The 26,023-nt window shown below is 35.5% G+C and overlaps 1 protein-coding gene across 1 annotated transcript; it reads left to right on the plus strand.

The window, feature by feature from the left end:
- The first annotated feature begins 3,300 nt into the window (after positions 1–3,300).
- On the plus strand, positions 3,301–16,957 carry LOC128994807 (mediator of RNA polymerase II transcription subunit 19-like). Its single transcript, XM_054419601.1, has 5 exons — positions 3,301–3,710; positions 6,636–6,792; positions 9,443–9,542; positions 11,270–11,561; positions 16,786–16,957. The coding sequence occupies exons 1-4, from the start codon at positions 3,524–3,526 to the stop codon at positions 11,552–11,554; spliced, it is 729 nt and encodes a 242-aa protein (XP_054275576.1). The 5' UTR covers positions 3,301–3,523; the 3' UTR covers positions 11,555–11,561; positions 16,786–16,957.
- The last annotated feature ends 9,066 nt before the right edge of the window (positions 16,958–26,023 follow it).

The raw sequence follows: 26,023 nt of genomic DNA on the forward strand, positions 1-26,023 counted from the left end.
TACCCGTTATTATGCATCTAATTGTTACCGTACGGAGAAAAATCCGAAAGACTTTAAATTTGAAATTCCCATGTTATTCTTATGGAGAATGAGTCAACTGTTGTAGTTTGCATGTTTGAACATATTTTGATTAAATGTGGAAAATGCATCAATTTTGTACTAAAACTACAGTATTAACATTTTACAACAAAAAACACTTTTTTACCCGCACTATTCAGGTTTTCTGTGATTCAGGGGACGACTATTTGGTTGACCCGGATCAACAAAATGCAATACATTTAGCAAAATAACCACTTAGAATGTAGATATTTACATGAAACTTGGAACGAAGGTATATCCACAAGTACCTGTATTCTACACGTACCTATGTAAAATTTGGTAACGATAAAAAATATGTATACCTATTTTATGAACTAAGAACCACCCAAAATAGCTAATTTTATTTTGTTGACCCGGGTCAATATTGCGAAAAAGGTACTTAGAATTAAACTATATACATGAAACTTGGAACTAAGGTATGTCAACAAGTATTCTACACTATGTAAAATTTGGTGACGATTAAAAAATATTTACCTATTTTAGCGAATTTCCCCTATAAGGAATAAGCTATTACCGTAGTACTCATGGTAAGACCTGGACCCGGGACCGATTTACTTTTTCGTTTTGAGGTCCCTAGAGACCAAAAACACCATCCGTTCAAATTCATAAATTCATATATATATCCCGTCCGGGAAGGGTTAACATTTTACAAAAAAAAAAACAGTTTTACCCTCCCTGATGCAGCAAACCTAAGTACTTAAACTAATTCTATTTAAATAGGAATAAATAAATGTTGTATTTTTAAGTAGACATTTGAGTGTAAATCCAATCAGGCTAATGGAAATTCGCTTAGTCTGCAGATGCTGCGCCGGGGGTATTATTAACAAATAACCGCCTAAACAGCTAATTTAATTTGTTGACCCGGGTCAATCACGTAAAAAAGGTACTTAAAATTAGGTTATTTACATGAAACTTGGAACGAAGGTATATATACGTCTATTCTACACGTATGTAAAATTTTTTAACAATTAAAAAAAAATTACCTATTTTATTATAAAAAAACCCCGCCACAAACAGCTAGGGCGGTTTTTGTTAATAAAATAGGTAAATATTTTAAATTAATACCTTCTTTCCAAGTTTAAAGTAAATATCTATATTATAAGTGGTTATCTTGCTAAATGTATTGAATTTGTTGACCCGGGGCAACAAAATAAATTAAGCTAGGCTGATTACGGAGGTTTTTTGATAATAAAATACGTAAATATTTTTCAATCGTTACAAAATTTTACACACGTGTAGAATATAAGTAAATAAACCTTCGTTCCAAGTTTCATCTATAAACTTTAATTCTAAGTACTGTACCTTTTTTGGCGATTGTCCCGGGTCAACAAAATAAAACTAGCTATTTACGGCAGTTTGTTGTTAATAGGAAAATAGGTAAATATTTTTTAGTTGTTTCCAAATTTTACATACGTACTTATAGAATACATGTTGATAAACCTCCGTTCCAAGTTTTATCTATACTTTAATTATAAGTACCTTTTTTCGCGATTGACCGGTCAACAAAATAAAATTAGCTATATTTTGGGCGTTTTTTAGTTAATAAAATAGGTAAATATTTTTTTATCTTTACCAAATTTTACATACATGTAGAATACATGTGGATATACCTTCGTTCTAAGTTTCATGTAAATATCTACTTTTCAAGTGGTTTTTTTGCTAAATATATTGAATTTGTTGACCCGGGTCAACATTATAGGGAGTCCCCTGTTGCAGCAAACCTAAGTTCTCGTTAAACTAATACTATTTAAATAGGTAATAAATGCGATATTTTTAAGGAGACATTTTAGTGTAAATCCAATCAGGCAAATGGAAATTCGCAGTCTGCAGGTCTTCTGCGATGGGGGTATTATTTTATTTATTATACAACTACATGAGTACAAAAATAAGGGATCATGTTTTTCTGTATGCCTTATTCTAATCACTGATTCTGATTGGACTCCTAACAGCAATTGCCATTGGCTACATCGTCGTAAAAAAAAACAGATGATTGGTGAGTGAGTGCGTTTTGCGACGAGACCGTTCATGGAGGACACCAACCCCCCCCCCCCCCCCCACTACTGCGCCCGGGACTGCAGAATTGTTATCGGAACGGAGCACGGAACACACGAACTGCACTCGTCAAAATAAATTGTTGTTATCACCGTCGTCTTCTGTCAAAACGTCAACGTCCTTGTTTACGTTATGATCAGCTGGATAATTCAATTGCTGTTGCTGTTAATATTTATTTTTGCAATTCAATTCAATGTAAAGGTTTACTGATTTGTTGGAAATTAAATATTTACTATTTTTAAAGCTTTTTAAAGCTTAAATGTGTAAATTTGGGTTTGCGTCCATATTACAAAAGAAAATTGCTACAAATTGCTTATTTTTAGCAGGAAACCTCTACTGTATTAACTTTGTGATGATTGCAGCATTTGCAGCGGAAACTCCTCTTAGGCCAAGTAAAATTTGTACAACAAGGACATTAAAATATGTTTTCAAGTGGTTTTAGAATTATATTACTACATCTAAGAAACTTTTTTTTATAAAATTTTTTTCGAAGCGTTCAATCTATTCACAGTTAAGGGAAACAAAAAATCATCTGGAACAACATTAGGCCTATTCTGCATTTTCTCAAGTAAGACGTTATTACAACAACTAAATTGTGGCAGACAGGTTATGCAGGAATTCAGGGAGTTCTAGTAATAATGTGAACAAATTATATTGCTTTTAAGTAAAAAAAAGTAAAATAATTATTTGTAAAGATATAGGCCTACTGGCTGGCAACAATGACGAATATAATCATAAACAATCGAATATGACTGAGTGGAAAATATTTGTAAAAAACACTAAATAATAACATTTAAAAAATGATAAAATAATGAGTATTTCCATTAGTTACATAATCTTTGAGTTGACGCTTAACTCATCGGAAATTGTGACTGTTATTCGTTTTTAAACAACTCCTGAAAAATACTTTGGTTTAACGAGCAACTTTAGTTTAACATTAAACAAAACCACTTTTGTTCCTATCGACTATTTTTCGTTCTAATGAGGATAGGAGGCTTGGGATTTGAAGAAGAAGAAACCGCACCGATGTACCGTTCCGATTCCAATTCCGCTAACCCACGGCGCGGTGGTGGGGGGTTGGGGTCCTCCATGAACATGAACAGTCTCGTTGTTTTACGTTGCGTTTGCGTTGCCATTGGCTTGGCATTGCCAATTGCCATTGGCGACACTACTTGCCCCTGCGTACGATGTCGTACTAACTACTACTTTTGTTGTTTTGTTGCTGTGTCTTAGAAGATTAGTTATCTCGAAAAGCTGTATTTTTGAAATGGTGATTTGCCAATTTTATTTGCGTGTTATTGAACACATTATTTGTTCTATGTTGTCCTGAATCAGATTTTTCTACTTGAAGTCCGAGAAATGATGATTCAAGATGATGATGATGGGTGATCAGTTTCGAAAAGTGGACCAATATTCACCTAAATCATCACCTAGAGGGGCTAGGTCCCCTGTTGTTTCACGTCAAGATTCTACAGGAACTCTCAAAACGACGATCTCACTCGGGAAAAACCCCTCTATCGTCCATAGTGGACCCTTCTACTTAATGAAAGAGCCCCCAGGTAAGCTAGGCCTATCCTAGGCTATTTTTGACCAATAGGCCTATACAAAGTAATTTTTGTACCCTAGGCTACTTAACTTTATTTTTTCAAGGATCAATAAGTTTTATTCATTAGCCTATAAACCCCTGTACAACACATGCATTGGATGAAAGTCAATCAAATTAAGCCTAGGCCTAAGTAGGCTAGGCCTATAGGAATTAAAATTTACACAGAGGATTCGCGTCCGGCAGTGACGTCACCGGGTTGTGGGGGCCTGGAACGCCATTACCACAACGATACAACGTGTAGGCCTAGGCCTACAGCCATCGGTGTTCGTGGTGTAAGTGGATAGAGTGCTTGGTTGATATGCAAGAGGTAACTTATCTGGTTTGAATCCCATCGGTAAACTTAACTTTTTGTCAAAAGATTTCATTTTGAATGCCATTTCTTCTTAACTGTAGGCCTACATCTTTTGTTAGAATTTTTGGCATTTACAATTTTATTTTATGAACAGAATTTAATCTTCATTCGATTTTGTTGTATAGGCCTATGTTGAATTAAATATTAAGTAGGCCTAGTTGAATTTGTAGCAGCTGATTATTATTATTGTTTATGTTTGTGGTTGCTAGGGTTGTGAATCATTCTAAAAAGCCAATAGCCTACATATTAGTTTTACAGTACTGAAGTTTTTACAATTATTTCTAAAATAGTTAACATGTTGTAAGAATAACTTGTGAGAATGGATTGTAAACCTGCACCTCTTGATTTGAGCAACCTCAGCCAAGGAAGATTGGGGGTAGACTTCCCTAGGCCTATCTGTTGGCACAAGCAACCGAATGAAAATATTGACGTACCTATATATCGATTATTCTATATATCGTTGGTTAGTTAGGTACAATGTTAACCTAACCTGACTAACCAAACGATATATCAAATAATCGAAATTTCCATTCGGTTGTTTGTGCCAACAGATAGGTACGTAAGTCTACCCAAGAATGGAGAGTATTTAAGAAGCATATGGGAAAACTACATGTTACTAGCATAGGCAGGAGCAGTAGGCCTACATATGTAGCACTAGGCTAAGTACACCAAGACTCAAACTGGCTATGTTTAACACATTGGTAGGTAAGCCTTAAATTGATTGAAAAACTTAAAGATAGGCCTACCAACAATACAAATCTTGCTGGTATCATGGAAGCATTGGATTCATATTTTGTAGGAACGACAAATCCCTTAGGCCTATATGAAAGGTTTTTTGTTTAACAAAAGAATCCCACACAATAATGAAAATATAAAGGATTTTCTAGGAAGGTTGAAAGAAGGAGCTAAACGTTGCGGTATTGATGGTTTGTCAACTAGACTCAGGAGCTACATGCAATGTTATGAGTATCACTGATTTATGAAGACTGTTGGATACTGATAACTTAAGCCAGTTTTGAACAAAAGTGTGGTCACTCTATCATTCTATGGAGGAATGTCACAAAAATCATAAGGAAATATTGTCTTGAGACCTAAATTTAATAAACGGTTCTATGATTTGAGATTTGAAGTACAGTAATGGAAAGAAAAAAAAATCCGTTACTAGAGGCAAGTGATTGTTTGAGAATGGGTTTGATTACCACCGATGATGAGGTGTTTCAAGCGTTAGCAACCACACAAGTCCAAACAAATGATTTATTTAGTAAATATCCTGATGTTTTTGAAGGGCTTGGATGTCTTGAAGGTTCAATACAAAATAAACTTTTGGCAAAACTTGGTTTTTGGCAAAGGAGACACAATTGAAGATGCAAAGTTCAATCATGACAAGAACCTTCAAGCATTACTGGAAAGAGCTCGACAGCGAGGAATAAAATTCAACAAAGACAAATGCAAAATTGGAGCCGACAAAGTTACATACTTGGGACATCTAATAACAACAGAGGGAGTTAAGTCTGATCCCAAGAAAATAGAAGCGATCAGTAAACTCAAACCACCCACTTCTAAAGACGAAGTCAGGAGATTTTTGGGATACATAACGTACCTGTCAAAATTCTTACCCAAACTCTCAGAGATAACGGCACCAATTAGAGATTTACTTAAGGATGACTGCAAATGGGTCTGGGACTCACCTCAAGAACAGGCATTCCATAAATTGTTAAGAATGGTTCAAGGAGCCCCTACCTTAGCATTTTTTAAAATGAAAAACGGAGTTGCTTGATTCAATGTGATGCGAGCCAATATGGACTGGGTGCTTGTCTAATGCAAGAGGGTAAACCTGTAGCTTACGCGTCCAGGCCATTGACAGACACAGAGACATCATACGTGCAGATTGAAAAAGGAATGTTTGGCGATTGTATTTGGACTTCAGCGTTTTGAACAATTTATTCATGGAAGGAATGATGTTCTTTTAGAAACAGACCACAAACCACTGGAGTCAATATGTAAGAAGCAGATTGTTCCTGCCCCAAGACGATTACAAAGAATGCTACTGAGACTTCAGAGATACAATTTCAATGTTATTTACAGACCTGGAAAATCCACTGTAATAGCAGACTACTTATCAAGAGCACCTTAGTTAACTTAGTTACTAAATTAATTCTTTACCAGGTGCATTTGTCTGAACTGCTTATATTTATTTATTTATTTTATTGTCTGGAAACCTTTAAACCAAATTGTCTTGCATGCTGTAGGCTTAGTCATATATTTACATTATATTTTGACAAAATCTATTGTAACTAATATTATTTAATGATGAATGAAGATTTGATTTGAAAGCCTGGGTAGCCGAGTGTAGGACCCAGACCTAATCTTAAACACATTTCCTGAAGTGTGAAATTATGTAAAAAGTTAGCACCATTTGTGCTATAACAGTCTTATTCCTGTTAACTTAGTATCTGATTACTTTGGACTAACAGATTGTCTCTTGTAAATTTGTAATGTTTAACAGCCTTTATTTTTTTGTTTCAGCTGAAAGTGAATTAACGGGGGCTGTAAATTTGATGGCCTGTTATGGCCTTGAACATACATATAGTAAATTTAGTGGCAAGAAAGTAAAAGAACAACTTTCATCATTCCTTCCAAATCTTCCCGGAATCATAGATACACCAGGTCATCAGGATAACAGGTAATACTTGATGATTCATTTTATTAGTAGGTAAATTAAAAAAATTAAATTGTAACGATAAAGACCAATACAAGTTTAAAATAGTCCACTCTTCTATTATTTCTGTCTACATTTATTTCTTATGATTCAGTAGAACAACTCATATCTTTAATACTTTAATACTTTACTTTCTTATGAAATGGCGACCATACAATGTAGGTATTTTAAGCCAAGTATGAATGGAGATGAGTGTAGGATGAGTGGCGCGATCTTGTAGTCTTGTTAGTGACTAAGGCCGACATTCCTTAGACACAGCTGTTAATTAATAGCCCAAACAGCTAATGGCAACTAAGGGACCTACAGTTTATAGTGGAATCCGAACCACATTTTTTCCTTGGTATATACGAATTGGTCTAATTATCAGGATAGTACTGCGGATAGTCGTAATACTCACTAGTGCGGACGTTAATCCACACCAGGGAGTATCCCATCCACAGTGCATACCTATAAATATCCACAATCCGTGACCTCCTAGTAGCTGGATTACAGGACGACGCCACCCGTCCCAGTCTTAATCTTCCTACCCGATATCTGACCATGAAGGGTAAGGTTGAATATAGGTAGGAGCAAAAAACTTTTTTTACTAGTAAGAAAGTTAATTTATTTCACAAAAAACTATAAAGGTACAAGTAGGCCTAACTATGAATACATTACCTAATTATGAAATAATCTTTAGCAAAAAATGTGAGTAATATACTACACTGTACATTATGCACTTAAAGAAGTATTCATTGAATATGATCAATTATTACTGTACTGTAAGCCTACTGCAATGCATATACATCACAATGTCATAATTTCATCGTGATGATTTCCTGTGGTACCGGTAATGGAAAATCATCATCGCCGCCTTTGGTCACGGAAAATACCCACGGTCAAGCCAAATCATCGTATTCCATGGTCGCGGTAAAATCCTGGAAGTCTATCGGGATTGTTTTTCTCATTACTTCAGGCTAGACCTAGGGGCTGCAGTATTTTCACTTATATCAAATCCATTGGTGATTTGGCAGGATTTGAACTCGGGAACCGAAGTCCCGCGCTCCAACCACTAGACCAGCTCGCACTCCAATATGGGTAGACATTAGTTATATGTTGGAGGATGTTTTTTGCAAGAGGTTTGGCGTGGCAAGCTGAGCTGAGGACTTAGACAGTTACGCCAAATCGCAAAAAAGTGCTGTTGTTGGACTGAAGCAAACAGTGAAAGACAGGTTCGCACAATCTAGGTCGTCGCGCCATGTAGCTGTGTGGCGCTAAGCGTTACCAAGTCCTGGATAAGTCCATGGTAAAGATATATTATTCTCCGTGCTTGCAGTCAAACTCTGATAATCTCCTGTGGCCATTTAATCATCATCATTTCCATCTCTAATCGCAGCAATATCCTGCGATTACAAGATATTGCAAACGTCTATGGTGCCAAGTAGACTTCATCGTCTCCGGGCTTTCACAAAAAAATATTGAACATTTCCCACAGTCACGGAAATAAGCTATTATTATAGTCTTCCACGACCATTGGAACTTTATCGTTCTAATTCGCGATAACGATAAAAGCTGGAGTTATTTTAATCCCCGATCTTTGCAGACGAGTTCTGCAATCACAATTACTTTGTGATAGTCTCGATTTACTCACTAACATTCTATTTCTTGAGCGTGTAGACTCGGCTTGAAAATTAAGCCTCTCGCACATCTCCATAGTTAACTTATTTAAAGTTTTTAATAGGACCTATGGTCGGATATCCCAAGGATTCGGTTATGCTGAGGTCGGATATGAGGGTTCTACTGTATTAACTGCTGACTGCTATTCATTATTTTGACATAATTTGGCCTACAATTTCAGAAATCATATTGGAATAAACCATTTTTTTATTAATTTATGGTAGTGGAGGGGGATTGTTGTCATGCAGCTTTCTTATAAACATAATCCCATCAGTTATCTCTAGGTACTTGTTCAGAGTTATCAGCTTATGTCTTTTACAATAATCACCAGATCAGCAACCAAGAAATAACATAGGCTATATCAATGTAGCATGGGAATGGAAGGAAGCAGCGTGTGGTCACTTTTAGACCCTTGGATCAAAATTACTATTTTTATTTAAAAGGCAATATGCAAGTAGGATTTTAGCCAGAGTTAATACATTTTTTTAAAACTACTGCTGCAACAAACTCAACAGAGATAATGTTTTAATGCCAGTCCATATTATTGTTTGGCCGCTGCACTACACCAGCTGTGCCTCTAGGATTCCGTGATGTACTGGCTTTCAACGTTTGTATCTTTGGTGTAGTCATCAATTTTTCTGTACAGGAACGTTAACCATTGTCGTAAAAGATACGGGTGGCTTACCAATATATATGCCCCCTAACTTACTTTATTTTTGACTAAAATACCTTCTAGCTACACGTCCTAACCTAACCTTGTATATTACATTCTAATGTTTCCTGAAAGGGACACTAGCAACCCTCACACCCCCAGGACCTCCTCCCCCCCCCCATGTCTAAACACATTTGACTGCTAATTGGATGGCACCCTTTCAACAATCGATTTTTCAGCCCTGAATGCCAATATCCTTCCACTGAGTTAGTGTTATATATTTAATATTATAATAATTGGTTGCAGCTCCCTGAGGTCAGTGATAGAAAAGCCACCAATCGGAGGCAAGGAACTTCTACCTCTGACAAGTGTACAGCTTGCAGGCTTCCGACTTCACCCTGGACCTGTGAGTTCTTGTTCCATCTACCCCTTGTACATTTCCTATGTAGGTGATATAATAACTGGTACCAACAAATGGAACATGCAAAAGAGTTTACTCCCACTCCTAGTAGAACCTTTACCCCGAAGCCATAAATCTGCAATGACCAGTTATCAGACCTGTCACGTTCCAAGATTATGCTTGCTGAGCTTAATGACAGCTTTACAATATTGATAGTAACATCGAGTAATTAGCTCGTCTTAATCCAGTTTTAACCTCAGGGCATATTACCTGACCATTTTACATTCACCTTTTTGTTCAATCTAATTAAGAGTTCTTGGAGGCTAGTGGCCATCTTAGATAATTTCAAACAGCTGCCGAAAAGTTTATTATCATTGAAAAATAGCTTTTCAAACCCCAAAGTGATTATAATGTAAATATCTAGTATACCGTAAAATTATAAATGTTGTTTGTTGTTTTGAATGTATTTCCAAGGTAGTCCATGGAAGCCAACGGCTATCTTGGATTTGCCCAACAGCAATGTTAATTTTGTTATTTTCAAACAGCCGCTGAAGAGTTATTTACCACCCAAAATAGTTTTTTAAATTCCAAAGGGATTGCAATTTAAATATCTGGTAGGCTATACTGTGAGATTAGAAATTTGTTTTGTAGTTGTATAGCGAATTTACCATATAGGGAATAACATATCACCGTAGTTCTCATGGTGAGACTTAGACTCGGGACTGATTTACTTTTTCGTTTTGAGGTCCCCAAAGGCCAAAAAACACCATCCGTTCAAATTCATATGTATGTGTGTCCGTTAGCGCGATAACTTGAGCAAAAATGATCCGGTTTTGATGAAATTTAGTGCAAACTAGTAATCCTGCGTTTATTGGAACAAATTCGCGAACCAGCATAGAATCAGACTAAAGGAACGGGGTTTTATGAGTTAAAAATTGATTTTCCCCATTTTTCTTCTAAAAACACAAAAATTCCATAATTTATATCCAAACCATTTTGTAGAGCTTAAAAACAGAAATAATTTTGTATTTGTTGTAAGCGTTGTTGTATGCCCAACGATTACGGAGATTAGGGCCTATTAAAAAATTGTAAATTTAAAATTACCATGTTATTCTTATAGAGAATAAATAAACTGTTGTAGTTTACTTGTTTATGCATATATCTTAACCAAATTTGTAAATTTTGTTTAATTTCATACCTACTAAGCTATCAACATAAAAAAAAAAAAAAAAAAAAAACACACCTCAATATCGTCCCTGTAGCAGCAAACCCTAAGTACTCACTAAAAATTTATGTTATTTAGATAGAAAATAAATCTGACAATTTTTAGGAAATATTTTATTAGAAATCCAGCCAGGTAAATGGAAATTTGCTTAGTCTGCAGGTTTGCTGCGGCAGGGGTTTATGTAGATTGTTTTATGAGTTAGAACGTCTAGGTTCCAAGGACTCTAAGACGCCATAGTAACGAGTAGGAAGCCCATAGATTGCAAATGGAATCGTATGTGACTTGTGAGCACTTTTAGAGCACTGACTTAACATAATCAATGTAACAGGCAGCTATATAGTGTTTGATGGGTTTTCTTTAGAAATATGAAGGCCACACGAAAAACTCTCTTTTTAAATTCATATTTGAAAGCATAGCCTCAAACCCATTGCTTTTTTCCATCACTTTATGTCCATCTAAGCATATTGTACTTTATTTCATTGCTAATAAAGGCATTCATGCATTACAGCTTCCAGAACAGTATCGCTATGTTAGCCAGGCACCTGTCAAGAAACATAGATACAAACATAAAAAACACAAGCACAAAGCCGGTGAGGTGGGGGTGGTGGGGGGAGAGACTGTTGTGGGAGATGGGACAGGTGAATCCCACGAGAAGAAGCATAAGAAACAGAAAAGACATGACGAGGAGAAAGAAAGAAAGAAAAGAAAAAAGGAGAAAAAGAGAAAAAAACAGAAACACAGTCCCGAGCACACCGGTGGAGGAATGACTCCAAGTCAACATGCCAATGGTTGAGTTAACTGTAAGTAGGTCTTTTGTAGATTATGTCACAAAATAACTACAATTAACAACTATTGAGATCTTTACAAGTCAAGAAAACAATACTTCTACATCCATTAGGGAATCATCCATTACAGCCTAATCTCTCTCTAAAACAGTAATATTTATTAATTTAACCCTTTCTGTGTTAGACATTTTTTTTATTTTTCTGAAAAATGCTGGTATTTTTTCATGTAATATCTGTAAAGTGCTAGGGTTAAGGTATACTAACTTGAAACCTGTTTTGTTTTGTAACTAATAAAATTCTCCAAATAAAAAATATACCAATATTAGGGATGGACGAGATTGAATTTTCCATTCGAGACGAGACGGGATTTTTTATTTCTCATAAAATTTTGAGACGGGATTTTGCTTCTCATACATAACAGGAAATGCAAGTTTGACATTTTAAGCTAATTTTGTAACATTGTTAAATACCTACTAATTTATAACAGATGGTTAGTTAAATACAAAAATAATAATAAGCAAGAATCTCAAATATTTTATCAAAAAACGTCAGTAAGAAATAAAATTAATTAGTCCTACCTTACTAAAAATAACTCTAACGCATAGGAAACATGGTAATATCCACTTAGGATAAGATATAGTTCAACTTTGAAAAATACAAAATTTATCAGTCTGAAACATCAGTCTTACTAGTTAAGTAGACTATTATTAGGCCTAACAATTGTTCAGTCTTGTGTTTATTTTTAGAATGATTTTGGAGTGACCTGTTTTGACTATGTTTAAAGAAGTAAAACATATCTCACACTGCTTACACTTAACAAAACTTCTCACCCTATGCAAAGTAAAAACAAAAAATATAAAACAATTAAAGCTATATTATTTATTTACATGTAAAGAATTAATTAAATAAAAACGTCTTCTCAAAGAAAACGCATCAACAACGCGCTCCTGTATTGCGGGTATTGCATTGACTTTCTGCAGGCGTTTTTAATATATTTTTTTTATCTCGTCTCAAAAAATCTTGACCAAAATTAAATATCGAGATTTAAAATTTCCCGAAAATTTCTCCAAGTTTTGAGACCCGTAAATATCTAATAAATATGGATTAAAATATTTCAAGAGTGTACACACAAGTACATATTCTTATATATACATATTTTTTTATTATTTTTTATTAAAAGTATATATTGCTACAAATAAATCCTAAAAATTTCATGCAAATAGGTTTATTTATAAAAATTATAAAAATAAATTTTAAAAAACTTACCAAAATGTTGATTTGCGCAGTTATGAGAAACCTACTTCGAACACTTTGCAAAATGCATTAGGCAGGCCTAGTCTTGAATATACTATTACTATTAGTCTTATGCATTAGGTAGTCTTTTGAATATACTATTTACGCTATGTACATGTTGTCTTTTTTTACAAACGAGCATGATTTACAAAACATTCTGGGGGTACGGTCGCCCCACACCACACACACACTGTCCTGGATCGCCGCCTTTTCCCTTCAGGATGGTTTTCATATGAGCACAATTTGCACACTCTTTCCTTACCATCAGGAATTTTTCTCAGTCCATAGCCCAAATTTTGAGCAACTTCAACACTATCCCCACCCCCTCCTACCTCCACTGGGACACTTTTTGTAGCCAACCATTCTTTTGATAAATAATTATTCCCCTCTTAAAGTCAGCCCTTTCCAGGTTTTTTCCAGGTGTATTTAATGTATAAAGAATGTATGAATTCAGAACCATTCTGCCAATTACATTAAGTAGGCTATAACCTTTTTTGCGTGTTTCATTGTTCTTCTTTCGTCAAGATAAACGTACAACATCTGATCGGTTGAATCTATCCCCACCATTCCCCGATTATACTTAAATTGTATTTTTGTTTTTTTTTTCGTTAGCAATTCTTGGCCAGATCTTCTTTTCTCAGAGTACCAGTGAGGAAGGTTTTATTGCTGTATAATGTTCTAGCTAGGGCAATGGAGGTAAAAAAAAAAAATTTCAAGGAACATGTGATGGGCTTTGTTTAGACATCCTGCCATTTCTAACTGTTTCATCACAACTGAGCTGGCCAACCCAGTCTCCATAATTCATTCATTGTTATCGGATCGTTGAGCCCCTTTATAACAATAAAACTATAACTGTATAGAACTGTACGCAATATTGAGTCACACAAGACCCAGAGTTTAATACCCCATTTATGATGTTTCTTTGCAGGCATGTACTGAGTCAAGGCGACTTGTTTTTTCGTATCTATTTGCATGATCTATAATGGGTTGAAATCGTCCGCAAGGGTCATATCCCGGCTCTCGTGTTTAGGTTGAGTGTCGACATCTATGAGAAGGAAAAATTTCAAAATCGCCTGAAAACAGTCTCTTGCCATCATTTTTGCAAAATACGGTGTCTCCAAACTAAAATGAGTGTCCCAATAGCTTTTTATGCTCGGTTTTCTAATCATCCCCATATTTAGAATGATGGCAAGAAACGCTTTCATTTCTGCCACATTTACATCCATCCATTCCCACGGAGCTTACGGGCATATCGATTGGTGTTATGTATTTACAAACATTTTGTAGAGGTTGTTATGAACAAGTTAAAGTAACTAATAGGTTTTAAGTTTGGTGGCGGGCAATGCTTAGGCCCACTATTCTCTAAAAATTGGAATTCATGGTCAGGAGGATGGTCATTACCCTCTTTGACCTCATCCCAGCTGCTGCTGTCTTCTGCTACATTTTGTGTACGTGCTACATTTGGTCTGACAGCCCTAGCTCCTCTACCTCTATTGCCTCTGCTCCTACCACTCTACCATGTCTAGAAGTACTAGCACCACCTCTAGGTACAGCCCTAGGTGTAGGCCTAGTTGGTTCAGGGTCATCTACATGGTGTCTACTCTCCGGGAAATTCGGGAAAACCGGGAAAACTCCGGGAATTTTTGATCTTACCTTGAAATGTCCTGGAATACTCCAGGAATCCACCCAAACCTCCGGGAATCCACAGCCCGGTCATCGGAATCGTCGGCTAACCAAACACTACCGCTTTTGTTGCCGAAATCGCGGAGACGATCATCGGTGTCGCCGAAACGGCAAGATATCCTCACGGGTGTTGCCGCGATCGCGGGAGACAATTATCGGTGTCGCCGAAACCGCAGGATATGGTCACGGGTATTGCCGCGATCATGGGAGATGATTATCGGTGTGGCCGAAACCGTGAGATATGGTCACGGGTGTTGCCGCGATCGCGGGAGACAATTATCGGTGTCGCCGAAACGGCAAGATATCCTCCCGGGTATTGCCGCGATCGCGGGAGACGATTATCAGTGTCGCCGAAACCGCAAGATATGCTCACGGGTATTGCCGCGATCGTAGGAGACGATTATCGGTGTCGCCGAAACCGCAGGATATGCTCACGGGTATTGCCGCGATCGCGGGAGACGATTATCGGTGTCGCCTAAACCGCAGGATATGCTCACGGGTATTGCCACGATCGCGGGAGACGATTATCGGTGTCGCCGAAACCGCAAGATATGCTCACGGGTATTGCCGCGATCGTAGGAGACGATTATCGGTGTCGCCAAAACCGCAAGATATGCTCACGGGTATTGCCGCGATCGTAGGAGACGATTATCGGTGTCGCCGAAACCGCAGGATATGCTCACGGGTTTCGCCGCGATCGCGGGAGACGATTATCGGTGTCGCTGAAATCATAAAATATGCGAACATGTTTTCCCGCGATCGGTTGCTTGTGTTGACGAGACTGCAAGATATGCTCACCGGTATTCCCACGATCGCAGGAGATAATAGCTGGTGTCGCCTTACTCTTTTTTATGTTGTATAAAATATTTTTCTTTGGAAAAGTTTTGTTTTAAATTAAAATAATCATTAATAGTAATAATAAATTATTATTAGCGGGTTGCGATTAGTTGAACGGGTTCCGATAGTACTGTAGCTCTTAAAATTCAGGAATTTGTCTTGAATTCTCCTGGAAAACTCCTTGAATTTTTCAAACCAGGTTTAGTAGACACCATGATCTACCTCTGAGTCAGATGTCTCATAGTTAGGTGTTTGCCTAGATCTTTGTAACAAAGGTAGCCTTTTACCTCGTTGTGGAATTCCTGACGATGTACTAGGTTGATCAGGCTTGAAAGTTGGATCCTCATCCGTATCATCAACTAATTCACTATCACTATTCAGACTAGTAATATCATAACCTTCATTTTCACTGTCACACAAATCAATTGTCAGTCCTGATTCTCTAGCAAATTGTCCAATTGTGTGGCTAACTGGCGAGTTAGAACGGTTTTTGTCACCCATATTACTCCAAAATAGTTAACAACAATAACCGAATAAGCTGTAACAACACGCAACACAATATAAACACACAATACGCGATTGTAAGCAAAGCTTCTCACTGCTACTACGTTCCAAGCGGCAGACGCTACTGCCACGTAGATTACGTCATCACTGTGGCACACACACTATATAACATCATGAGGTGTTGGTTTATCCTATTTAGCTAAATTATTTCCCTTCAATTTGCCGCATTCTGCATGAAAATATTACAATCAACATCAGAGATGTATGTATCATAGTAAAATCAGTTTTATCAGATCTTAGCATTTTTCGGCAAAATTACGTCATCCGATATATCGGATCTTAGCACTTTTCTTGACAAAGTTGTGATCAGATATATCGGATCGTAGCACCAAAAGGGCTAAGTACTTTTAACAAATGTACATTTAGTTTAAATAAAATGCTACAGTATAAAGATAAATAGTTCAATGAACAATTAATTATCCAGTTAAATAAACAATAAAAATGTTAGAAAGTCTGGCAGATTGTACAATTTGAATTTGGCAGTTGAAGTGATGATGATTAATGGTAGTAATGGACTTATGGGGGAATAAATGAGCCAACCAATGAATTTATCTAACTGATTTAACAAAATCCTTCTCTGGTAAAGGGAGTGACTATAGTTATTTTCATTCACTAAGTTGGATACGGTGGCAAAAACATTTAAATAGTAAGCAAACACTACTAGATTTCTACTAGTTTAAAGATTTTAATATCCAGGCCTATTAGATGACACTATAGGCCTATTTCAAATATAAAAATATTTTAGTTAACAAAATGTTCATTAAATAATTGTTTACTATTCATATGTTTGTTTTCTTGTTATTGTTAAAATGAAAAAGTTTTCTTTTAGATATTCACTCATAGTCTTTTGATTCTGTTTTAGGTTCGGTATGTGTGGACCTTTGTGATACTCGATGCCTTCCTGTGAGCCACAATGTTCACTTGGCATGAAGCTGTTGTAATTATGTAATTACACCTTAAATTATTGCTATGTAACTTTTACTGTTGATACCTACATATATACATACCTGAAATATATACTAAAATAACTGAAATCTTATCTTATTCAAGGCCTCTAAAAATTAGCAATAGAATTTTCCCAACAACTCCAAAGGGCTTATAGGATACATACCTTATTGCATTTTAGTAACTCAATATACCTGTAACAAACTTTTGAGGTTTTGCTGTCCTCTAATTAAATTGTATAGGTACCAAAATCCAAAATTACTAAAAGTTTATAAAAAAAAATAATGTTGCCCAAATTATAAATACAGTAGGTTTTATTGCAAACAAGTGTAAATAATCTAGACCACTGATTTAGCCAACCGTCCATGAATGGTGAAGAAAGTATACAGTGGCTTGGTTTAAAATTGTAGTTTCCAGAACTCGTAAGTGCAGTAAAAGGTAGACAAAGCTCTGTTAAATTACATATAGGCTGTATAATGTTACGCAATTACATTACTGAATATTGAAATTGTGTTAAACATTCTTGTTAATTTCACTGTGAATACTTCTAGAGTATGAGTATATCAATTCTATTTTGTATTGATTACAAAACAATTTATTTGATTTAACTTTTGGAGTTCTCTGTATTTCAGTTTAGGATGTAGAATCTACTTGCATTTCAATTTGTTTTAGCGAATTTCCCATATAGGGAATAAGCTATTACCGTAGTACTCATGGTAAGACCTGGACGCGGGACCGATTTTTTTTTTTCATTTTGAGGTCCCTAGAGGCCAAAAACACCATCCGTTCAAATTCATATATATATATATATATATGTGTCCGTTAGCACGATAACTCGAGCAAAAATGATCCGATTTTGATGAAATTTGGTACAAACGTGTAAACCTACGTTTATTCGAACGAGTTCGCGATCCAGCATGATCGGACCATGGGAACGGGGATTTACGGGGGGTTTTATGGGGTAAAAATAGGTTTTTCCCATTTTTGACCCAAAAAACATAAAATTTAGCAATTTCTTTCCAAACCATTTTGTAGAGCTTAAAAAAACAAATAATTTAGTATATTGAAGAGTTATTATGCGCCTAATGGTTACGGAGAAAATTCCAAAAAATTGTAAATTTAAAATTCCCATGTTATTCTTATGGAGAATAAGTAAATTGTTGTAGTTTGCTTGTTTATGAACATATTTTGGTCAAATTTGGAAAATGTTTTTATTTCTTACTAACTATTAACGTTTTACAAAAAAAAAAAACAGTTTTACTCTTCCTGATGCAGCAAACCTAAGTACTAGTTAAACTAATTCTATTTAAATAGAGAATAAATGTTATATTTTTAAGTAGACATTTCAGTGTAAATCCAATCAGTCAAATGGAAATTCGCTTAGTCTGCAGGTTTGCTGCGGCGGGGGTATTTATATTTTGTAATAGATTCATTATGTATGTATAGTCCATAGTTTTTTTATTTAGGTTAAATACAATTGATCAATTTTTTTATTTTTAAAGTCAAGAGTACTTGGCCTAAATAGAGGGAAATACGAAATACTTTATCGAAATGCAAAATATGTACCGGTACTTACGACTCTCATGCGTAAGAAAACATGATTTAGACATGTCACCTCCAAAATGGCATTTTCTTTGGCATAATGCCTTTGAAAAAAACAAGTACATCTTCCAACAACATGTGGTTTGCAGGCAATGGCATCTGATGGGGGATAGATTACACAGACTTGCATACTATGCTGTTAGCTTTCTCTGGTCCAGTTCTTTGAAGTGATAAACCAGCATACCCTTGTTTACAGAAATATGTTAACTAATTTTGTAAACTGAGCAGGGAACAATTTTTCCTAGCGGTGTGCAGTGTTGGGAAGTAGCGCGCTACAAGTAGCGACGCTACAGTAGCGCGCTACTTTTTTGTAGCGTTAGCTGTAGCTACGCTACTTTTAAAATTTTGTATCTAGCTGTAGCTAGCTACATATTTAAAGTAGTTGTAGCAGAATTTTAGCTACTTTTCTCACATTATCATTGATTGAGATAGTTATTTTTATCACATCCTTACGTGAAACAACCTTTTTCATACTGAGATTTTCAAGAAAATTAGGCCTACTTTCTTGGCTTCATACAGCTGGTCACAGTCGTTTCATTACCTATTACAACGTTGCGTGGACATGGAGACCAGTATCTGAGTGTTATCCACATTTTTGGCTCTTATTTCCTTCATTTGCTACTCTATGATTACTGTCAGATAAAATCGCTAGTTGCAGATGACGTTTAAACGTTACCGGTGACAAGAGAAGCTATTAGTAATCAATTTAGTTTAAACTTAGGTTTTAATTTTAAAAAAAATAATGAGAAAGCTGGTCTATCAACCTTTGCTTCAGCTGTTGATTGTGGTTCATCATCACAAGCCCTTCCTTGGTTAGATTACAAAGATAAAGGTTTACTAAATGAACGAAGAGGAAATTTCCTGATGAGATTTAAGATATGCCTAGAATACATAATAATTGTAACAAAAAAATCTCCATATAACATGAAATTTGCATTGAAAAAGTAGCATACAGTAGTTTGCTCCTGCTAACAGCTCTTGTCAAGGACTATTCCTAGGCTATATGCTATTGGATTAATACGAATACCAAGTTCAATTTAATAGGAATATATCTGTTTAGTGCTTGTAAGAATAAGCCTACTATAGCCAACTTGTTACATAGCCAAGTAGGCCTACATGTTATTTTTACTTAACAATTTTCAAAATGTTTAAATTAAAAGCCGATTTCAGGATAAGTTGCTAAATACTGTTTTCCATACCAACATTTGTTGAAGCACAATTTGACCTATGCATAATGACAAAGGACGATTTCTTGACATTGAAAAGTGTTATTCATAGAACAAGTAACATATTACTATGGTTAAAAGTTACAGTTATGTCGTTTTTAACATTAAAAATAACGAAAGGCAATAAACTCCAATTTCAGTAGGCTAGGCTCTGTAACACAAAAAAGTATTTTTAAATAATCGTTTTACAGTTTTATTGTTTTTAATAGTTGATTAAGTACTTCTATAAATGAATTTATATCAAAGAAATAAAATGGGCCTTACAAATATAGTTTGGTTGTATGTCCTTTGAACGTAATGAAATTTACATATAAGATGCTCAAAAATAATACAATATTTAAAAACAAGTACTAAATATGATGGAACACCCAACTAACTTATATTGGTTCTGTTGTTGTAATGTTATCTTTATACAGGGTGTTTCAGAATTAGTGTCGAATATTTTAGGGTATTATTCCTGGGTAAGAAACATATCCAAATATCATATTTAAACAGTCCGGAAGTCTTTATTTACTCAAACAGCCGCCATTTTGTTTTTTTCCTTTAATATTCTTTTAAGAGAATGGTTAAACATACAAAATTGAAACTTTGCAAAAACATTTCTGACTACTAGACAAAGCTACAAAAAAATTATGAAAATTTTCCAAATACACAAAACAAAATGGCGGCCATTTAAAATTTTGTTTCTTAAATAACTCAAAAACCGTAGATTTTATGAAAATTTTACTAGAATAACTTTTTTTATGTAATTTTATTACAAATCGATTGACACCTTACTTTTTACAATTGGATATATATTAACTGAGATGGCAGTTTTAGTGATACGTGACCGCTGGAGGTTAGTTGTAGTGCATGCGGAGCCATGCGGCTAAAGTCTGCCACAACAATGCAACAGTTTCGTTGGTAAATAACAACTCAATTGTATCAGTAACGTTTGGTTAATTAATGTAGAAACTCAAGTTTAAAATACTTTATTACATGGATAAAGTCTGCCACAACAATGCAAGTCTCCATCCGCTATGCAAGCTATTATTCAGCGATTTTATATTACCTTTGACTCTGTATCCAATAGTCAATGATATTACTAAAAAAATACATAATAAAATATTACATAACTCTAAAAGTATCTTTTTTATCAATTATCTATCCATAGGACAGCTTAAAATTTCAAACACCATTTTACTGTCTTTACAATTTACACAAAATATCCAAACATTTATATCTGCTGTGGTGGAAATCAACGTAGCCTACTTATTTACAAACTAATCCGCAGATTTTATTATTCTCTGAAAATGTTACTGTATTATTTATTCAATATAGTCAGTTCCTCTAACTTTTTACACTGAGTGTACAATTTGAAAGTGAGCACTTTAAAGCTTTGAAACTCGGTAAATGGGTTCTAGTTATCAATGATCGTAAGTGTAATTTTCATAATTAATTCTACCCTATCAAAATTCAAAATGGCGGAAATTCCAAATTTTAAAACTCAAATATCTTTGAAACGGTTTATTTTACAAAAAGATAACAAGAACAACGTTTTTTCTAAATATTATTTTGAATAGTTAAAAAGTAATTTCATTCAAATCGGTTTGTAAATAACAAAGCTATTTACACTTGTGTGGTTAAATTACAACAACTAATGTAACAATTGTTCACGTTTTTTTCTAAATATTATTTTGAATAGTTAAAAAGTAATTTCATTCAAATCAGTTTGTAAATAACAAAGCTATTTACACTTGTGTGGTTAAATTACAACAACTAATGTAACAATTGTTCAAAGTGCCGTCCTTCAACTCGATTACAAAGTCGGCACCTTTTAATCATGGACTCGCAAACTGCTCGGAAAACATCTTCACCATCTTGAATAGCACCTGCCGCAGCAACTACTCTGGCCACAAGGTCTTCTTTGTTTTCAACGGGCGTGTTGTATACAAGGTCTTTCATGCGGCCCCAGAAAAAAAAACCCAAGGGGTTGAGATCAGGTGACCGCACGCGGGCCACGGAACTGGTCCGCCACGCCCTATCCACCGCTGACGATAAGTAACGTTCAGAAAATCCCTAACAACATTTCCAAAGTGGGGAGGGGCACCATCATGTTGGAACCAAATATCCTCCCTGATTTCAAGAGGCACATCTTCCAAAAGTTCAGGGAGTATGTCCCTTATAAAAGAAACGTACATGGAAGAATTCATGCGATTTGGAATTTGGAGTTGCATTGTTGTGGCAGACTTTAGCCGCATGGCTCCGCATGCACTACAACTAACCTCCAGCGGTCACGTATCACTAAAACTGCCATATCTCAGTTAATCCAATTGTAAAAATTAAGGTGTCAATCGATTTATAATAAAATTACATAAAAAAAGTTAATCTAGTAAAATTTTCATCAAATCTACGGTTTTTGAGTTATTGAGGAAACAAAATTTTAAATGGCCGCCATTTTGTTTTATGTATTTGGAAAATGTTCATAATTTTTTGTAGCTTAGTCAGAAATGTTTTTGCAAAAATTCAATTTCGTATGTTTAACCATTCTCTTAAAAAAAATATTAAAGGAAAAAAACAAAATGGCGGCTGTTTGAGTAAATAAAGACTTCCGGACTGTTTAAATATGATATTTGGGTATGTTTCTTACCCAGGAATAATACCCTAAAATATCCGACACTAATTTTGAAACACCCTGTATAGTTGCAATTAATTTTACATTTACCTAATGTGCGTGGAATAAAAGTATCGTCTTTGGAAAAGTAGCTAAAATTGTAGCTATAGCTACATTTCATTGTAGCTGTAGTTGTAGCTAGCTACTTTCTCGGAGCTGTAGCTAAGATACTTTTTTGGAAATGTAGCAGTAGTTGTAGCTAGCTACATTTTAAAAGAAGCTTCCCCAACACTGGCGGTGTGCCAGGGGATAGTGCCGTATTGACCACCAGGCCGTAGCCTAGGGCCACAGCGGTTGTTGATAGTGATAAATTGGGAATTGTGGATTCAATGATTTTGATTTTTGGCCCTAACAAGAACAACAACACTAAATATATTTATACTAGTAGTAGAACCTATAAAAGCAAATAAAAATAAACTTGAATCTCCTTTTTGTCATTAATTAATAATTAATGGCAAGAAGAAGATTTAAATCGTTTCAAAGATGGAAAAAGTTAAAAGCTATTAAAAACTAATTATAAAATTCAAAGATTTAAAAATTATGTTAGGGAATAACAGTCAACAGTAAAAATATAAACCATGTTACTGTTTAAATTCCCAGTACTTCTGCTGCTGTAGAAGAAGCCATAGATGTTTCACGAGATCAAAATACGTCTTGAAATCCAGCTTCCAGTCCTGAATTGGCCTTGCTTCAAACCACCTCAAATATTCAAGATTCTAGTTCATGGGGCGGTTTACAGGTGGGGATATTTGATGAGAAAAATCACAAAAGTTGCAATAACTTTTAACCCGTCTTTACAGCAATGATAAGGGTTGTGTACACTTTTGATTAGAGTTAAAAAGACCATTGCATACTTACTTTAAAATCAAAATCGGTCAAGCTGTTTTCTTAGGAAATATGATTTTTCCTTTAAGTACTGGTAGTAGATTTCCATGGGAAAATCACCACCAAAAATAAAAATGTCATATAAATGAAAAACATGGAGATTTAAAAAATTCAAAATTTTATTAAAATCGGACCACATAATCCATGGTCTCTATCTCTTTAAACATCCACACAAACATACTGACACACAGACAGACATCACTTTGAAAACAACTTCTTTGGCTCCAAAGGGAATATATTAATTAACAGCTGTGTCTAAGGAATATGTTGGCCTTAGTCACTAACAAGACTACAAGATTGCGCCACTCATACTACACTCATCTCCATTCATACTTGGCTTAAAATACATGCTTTCGTATGGTCACCATTTCAAAGTAAAGTATGAAAGTATTGAAAAGTATCCACCCAAAACTCTACAGAAATTTGGATGAAAACTTTACTTTCACTACTACTTTTTTATATTTTCTTTATACAGTACGTATAGGGCAAGAAAGAAATACAGCTAAAACTTAAATAATTGCTAAATATAACGGAAACACGCCAAGTCCAGCCAGGGGCGGCTCCAGCACGGATTCTTGGAGGGGGCCATTGCTTGAAATATTGGGATGTTGGCTGTGTACCACCTAAACACCGGGAGGTTTGGTAACTTTTGATAATTAGACCTACAAACTCGCAAAAAGATTTTTACGCCACACTACATTATTTTGACAAACTTCCCACGCAAGGATTTAGTCCAGAAAACAGCTGTTTCCAGCCAGCTTATTCAAATGGGGTTTCATTGCGTACTACTGTACTGTAATGAGGTTTACCGGACACCAATCAGCTGATTATACTGTATTTAGGTGGCAATGAATGGTTATAAACAGAAACATAACCTCTCTTTGAGGTTAATACTAGTGATTTTTATTCATTTTCTTTAGTTGTAGGAAGTATATAAGGATTTGTAAAGATTTAATAGTATGGCGTAAACTATCGTACGTAACTCGTCCAAAATGTGTGTACCTCGTGGAACTCGTATGGTAATCCCTAATCCCGTACTCGACTTTGTCTCGCACGGGAACGACGAAACTCGTCCGGTAAACACTTATTTTTAGGACTAGTAACGTAATATACTATTTAATTGTAGAAGTAGAAGAAAATGTTTAATTGTAAAAAATCTAGATTTAAGTTCACAGGAGGTTGAAACCCCTGAAACAATAAATCATGAACATCTCCAGCAGTCGATGAGACATTATCGTCTTCCCCTGCGATTTAAGACATATCCTAAACAACTCCCGCTATCAAACCATATAAGCCAAATTTTTTACTGCAGTAGGAAATATATTTTTGTGCAGTTAAAAGTTCACACTGACTCATGATCAAGATAAAGATGGAAAAGACAATTAGTATTACTGTATAAGAAACGCTGCGGGCAAGTGTTTTTATAAGGATTATGCAGTTTTGTATTGTAAATTCATTGTATATGTGATCGTTCTAAGACTTAATTGTCACCCTGTATATACAAAACTATTATAGAAATATTAGAAATAATAAACCATAGTACAATTTGTGTTATACCTGTATATACTTCCATTTAAAACAATAAAATTTGGTTGAATATTGTCCCAACATAGTTGGATGTATGTTCAAACAGGGTCGCTGTCAAGGCGCCACCACGTCAAACCGCCACTTCGGTATTTTGGTCAGAGGTGTCAACCCGCCACCACAAAAACACCACGGTGGCGGGTTGACGTCTACATAATATCACCACCACGAAAACGTTGTCATGGTCAATGAGCCACCACGACAACCCGCCACCCCCAGTGTCTATCATAGGTGGCGTGTTGTCTTGAAGCTCCATGTTTGATTCTGTCAACCCGCCACCTCGCACGTAGGCGACAATGTGCCACCCTGTCAACCCGCCACCACTCTTTTACGAGGTAGCGGGTTGACATGTACGCTCAATGTTCGGTGCCGTCAACCCGCCACCTCGCATGTATGCGACAACGTGCTACCCCGACAACTCGCCACCATGCACAGTGACTGTTGACCAGTTGAATTTATATTCTGTAGAATTAATTATATTGTACATTGATTCAGTTATTTTAAATTTATATTGTAAATTAGTAATTGTATATTTTTAGACACATAGGTTGTTCGTAGTAGAAACCGGCTGTTTGGAATGTTTTGCCGATGTTTTATTTACACAGCGGAAATATGTGGGGGTTTGAAAAGAATGTTATGATGACTAATTAACAAAAAATAATTAAAAGGCTTGTAGGACATCACTTATAGTTTTTGTGGGATTTGAGTAACATAAGGGACAGGTAGGACCTTGCAATCATTCAGGCATTTGCTACATGTAGCATCAGCTCAACAACGATCGTTCACAAAATGTTGGCGGTTTTTTCCATCGATGTACATAGATCCCTTGTGGTTTCCTGCCATTATATCTTGTTATGTTTGTTTACAGGTGATTGACGCTTAGGCAAACCTCTAGTGTTTTTAAAGTAGGATGAAAACACCTGGAAATGCCATAGATTAGTACCTACATACCAAATTTAATAAAAATCAGACTACAGGTCAACAGGTATGGTATGTAGCTCTGTACACATCCACACATACACACAGACATCACTTCGAAAACCACTTTTTTGGATTCAGGGGGACCCAAACGGATATATCCACTCAAAACTCCATCTCTAACATTTTTACGAAAAGAATACTTTCTCCATATACTATGTGTAGGGGGAAAAAGTAAAAAAAAAATTGTTTTCTCAGTTTTGTGCACTGAATCAGTATGTATCTTT

Source organism: Macrosteles quadrilineatus, unplaced genomic scaffold, assembly GCF_028750875.1.
Source record: "Macrosteles quadrilineatus isolate MER2022 unplaced genomic scaffold, UCM_ALF_1.0 Scaffold_5__1_contigs__length_97177068, whole genome shotgun sequence".
Classification (NCBI taxonomy): Eukaryota; Metazoa; Arthropoda; class Insecta; order Hemiptera; family Cicadellidae; genus Macrosteles; species Macrosteles quadrilineatus.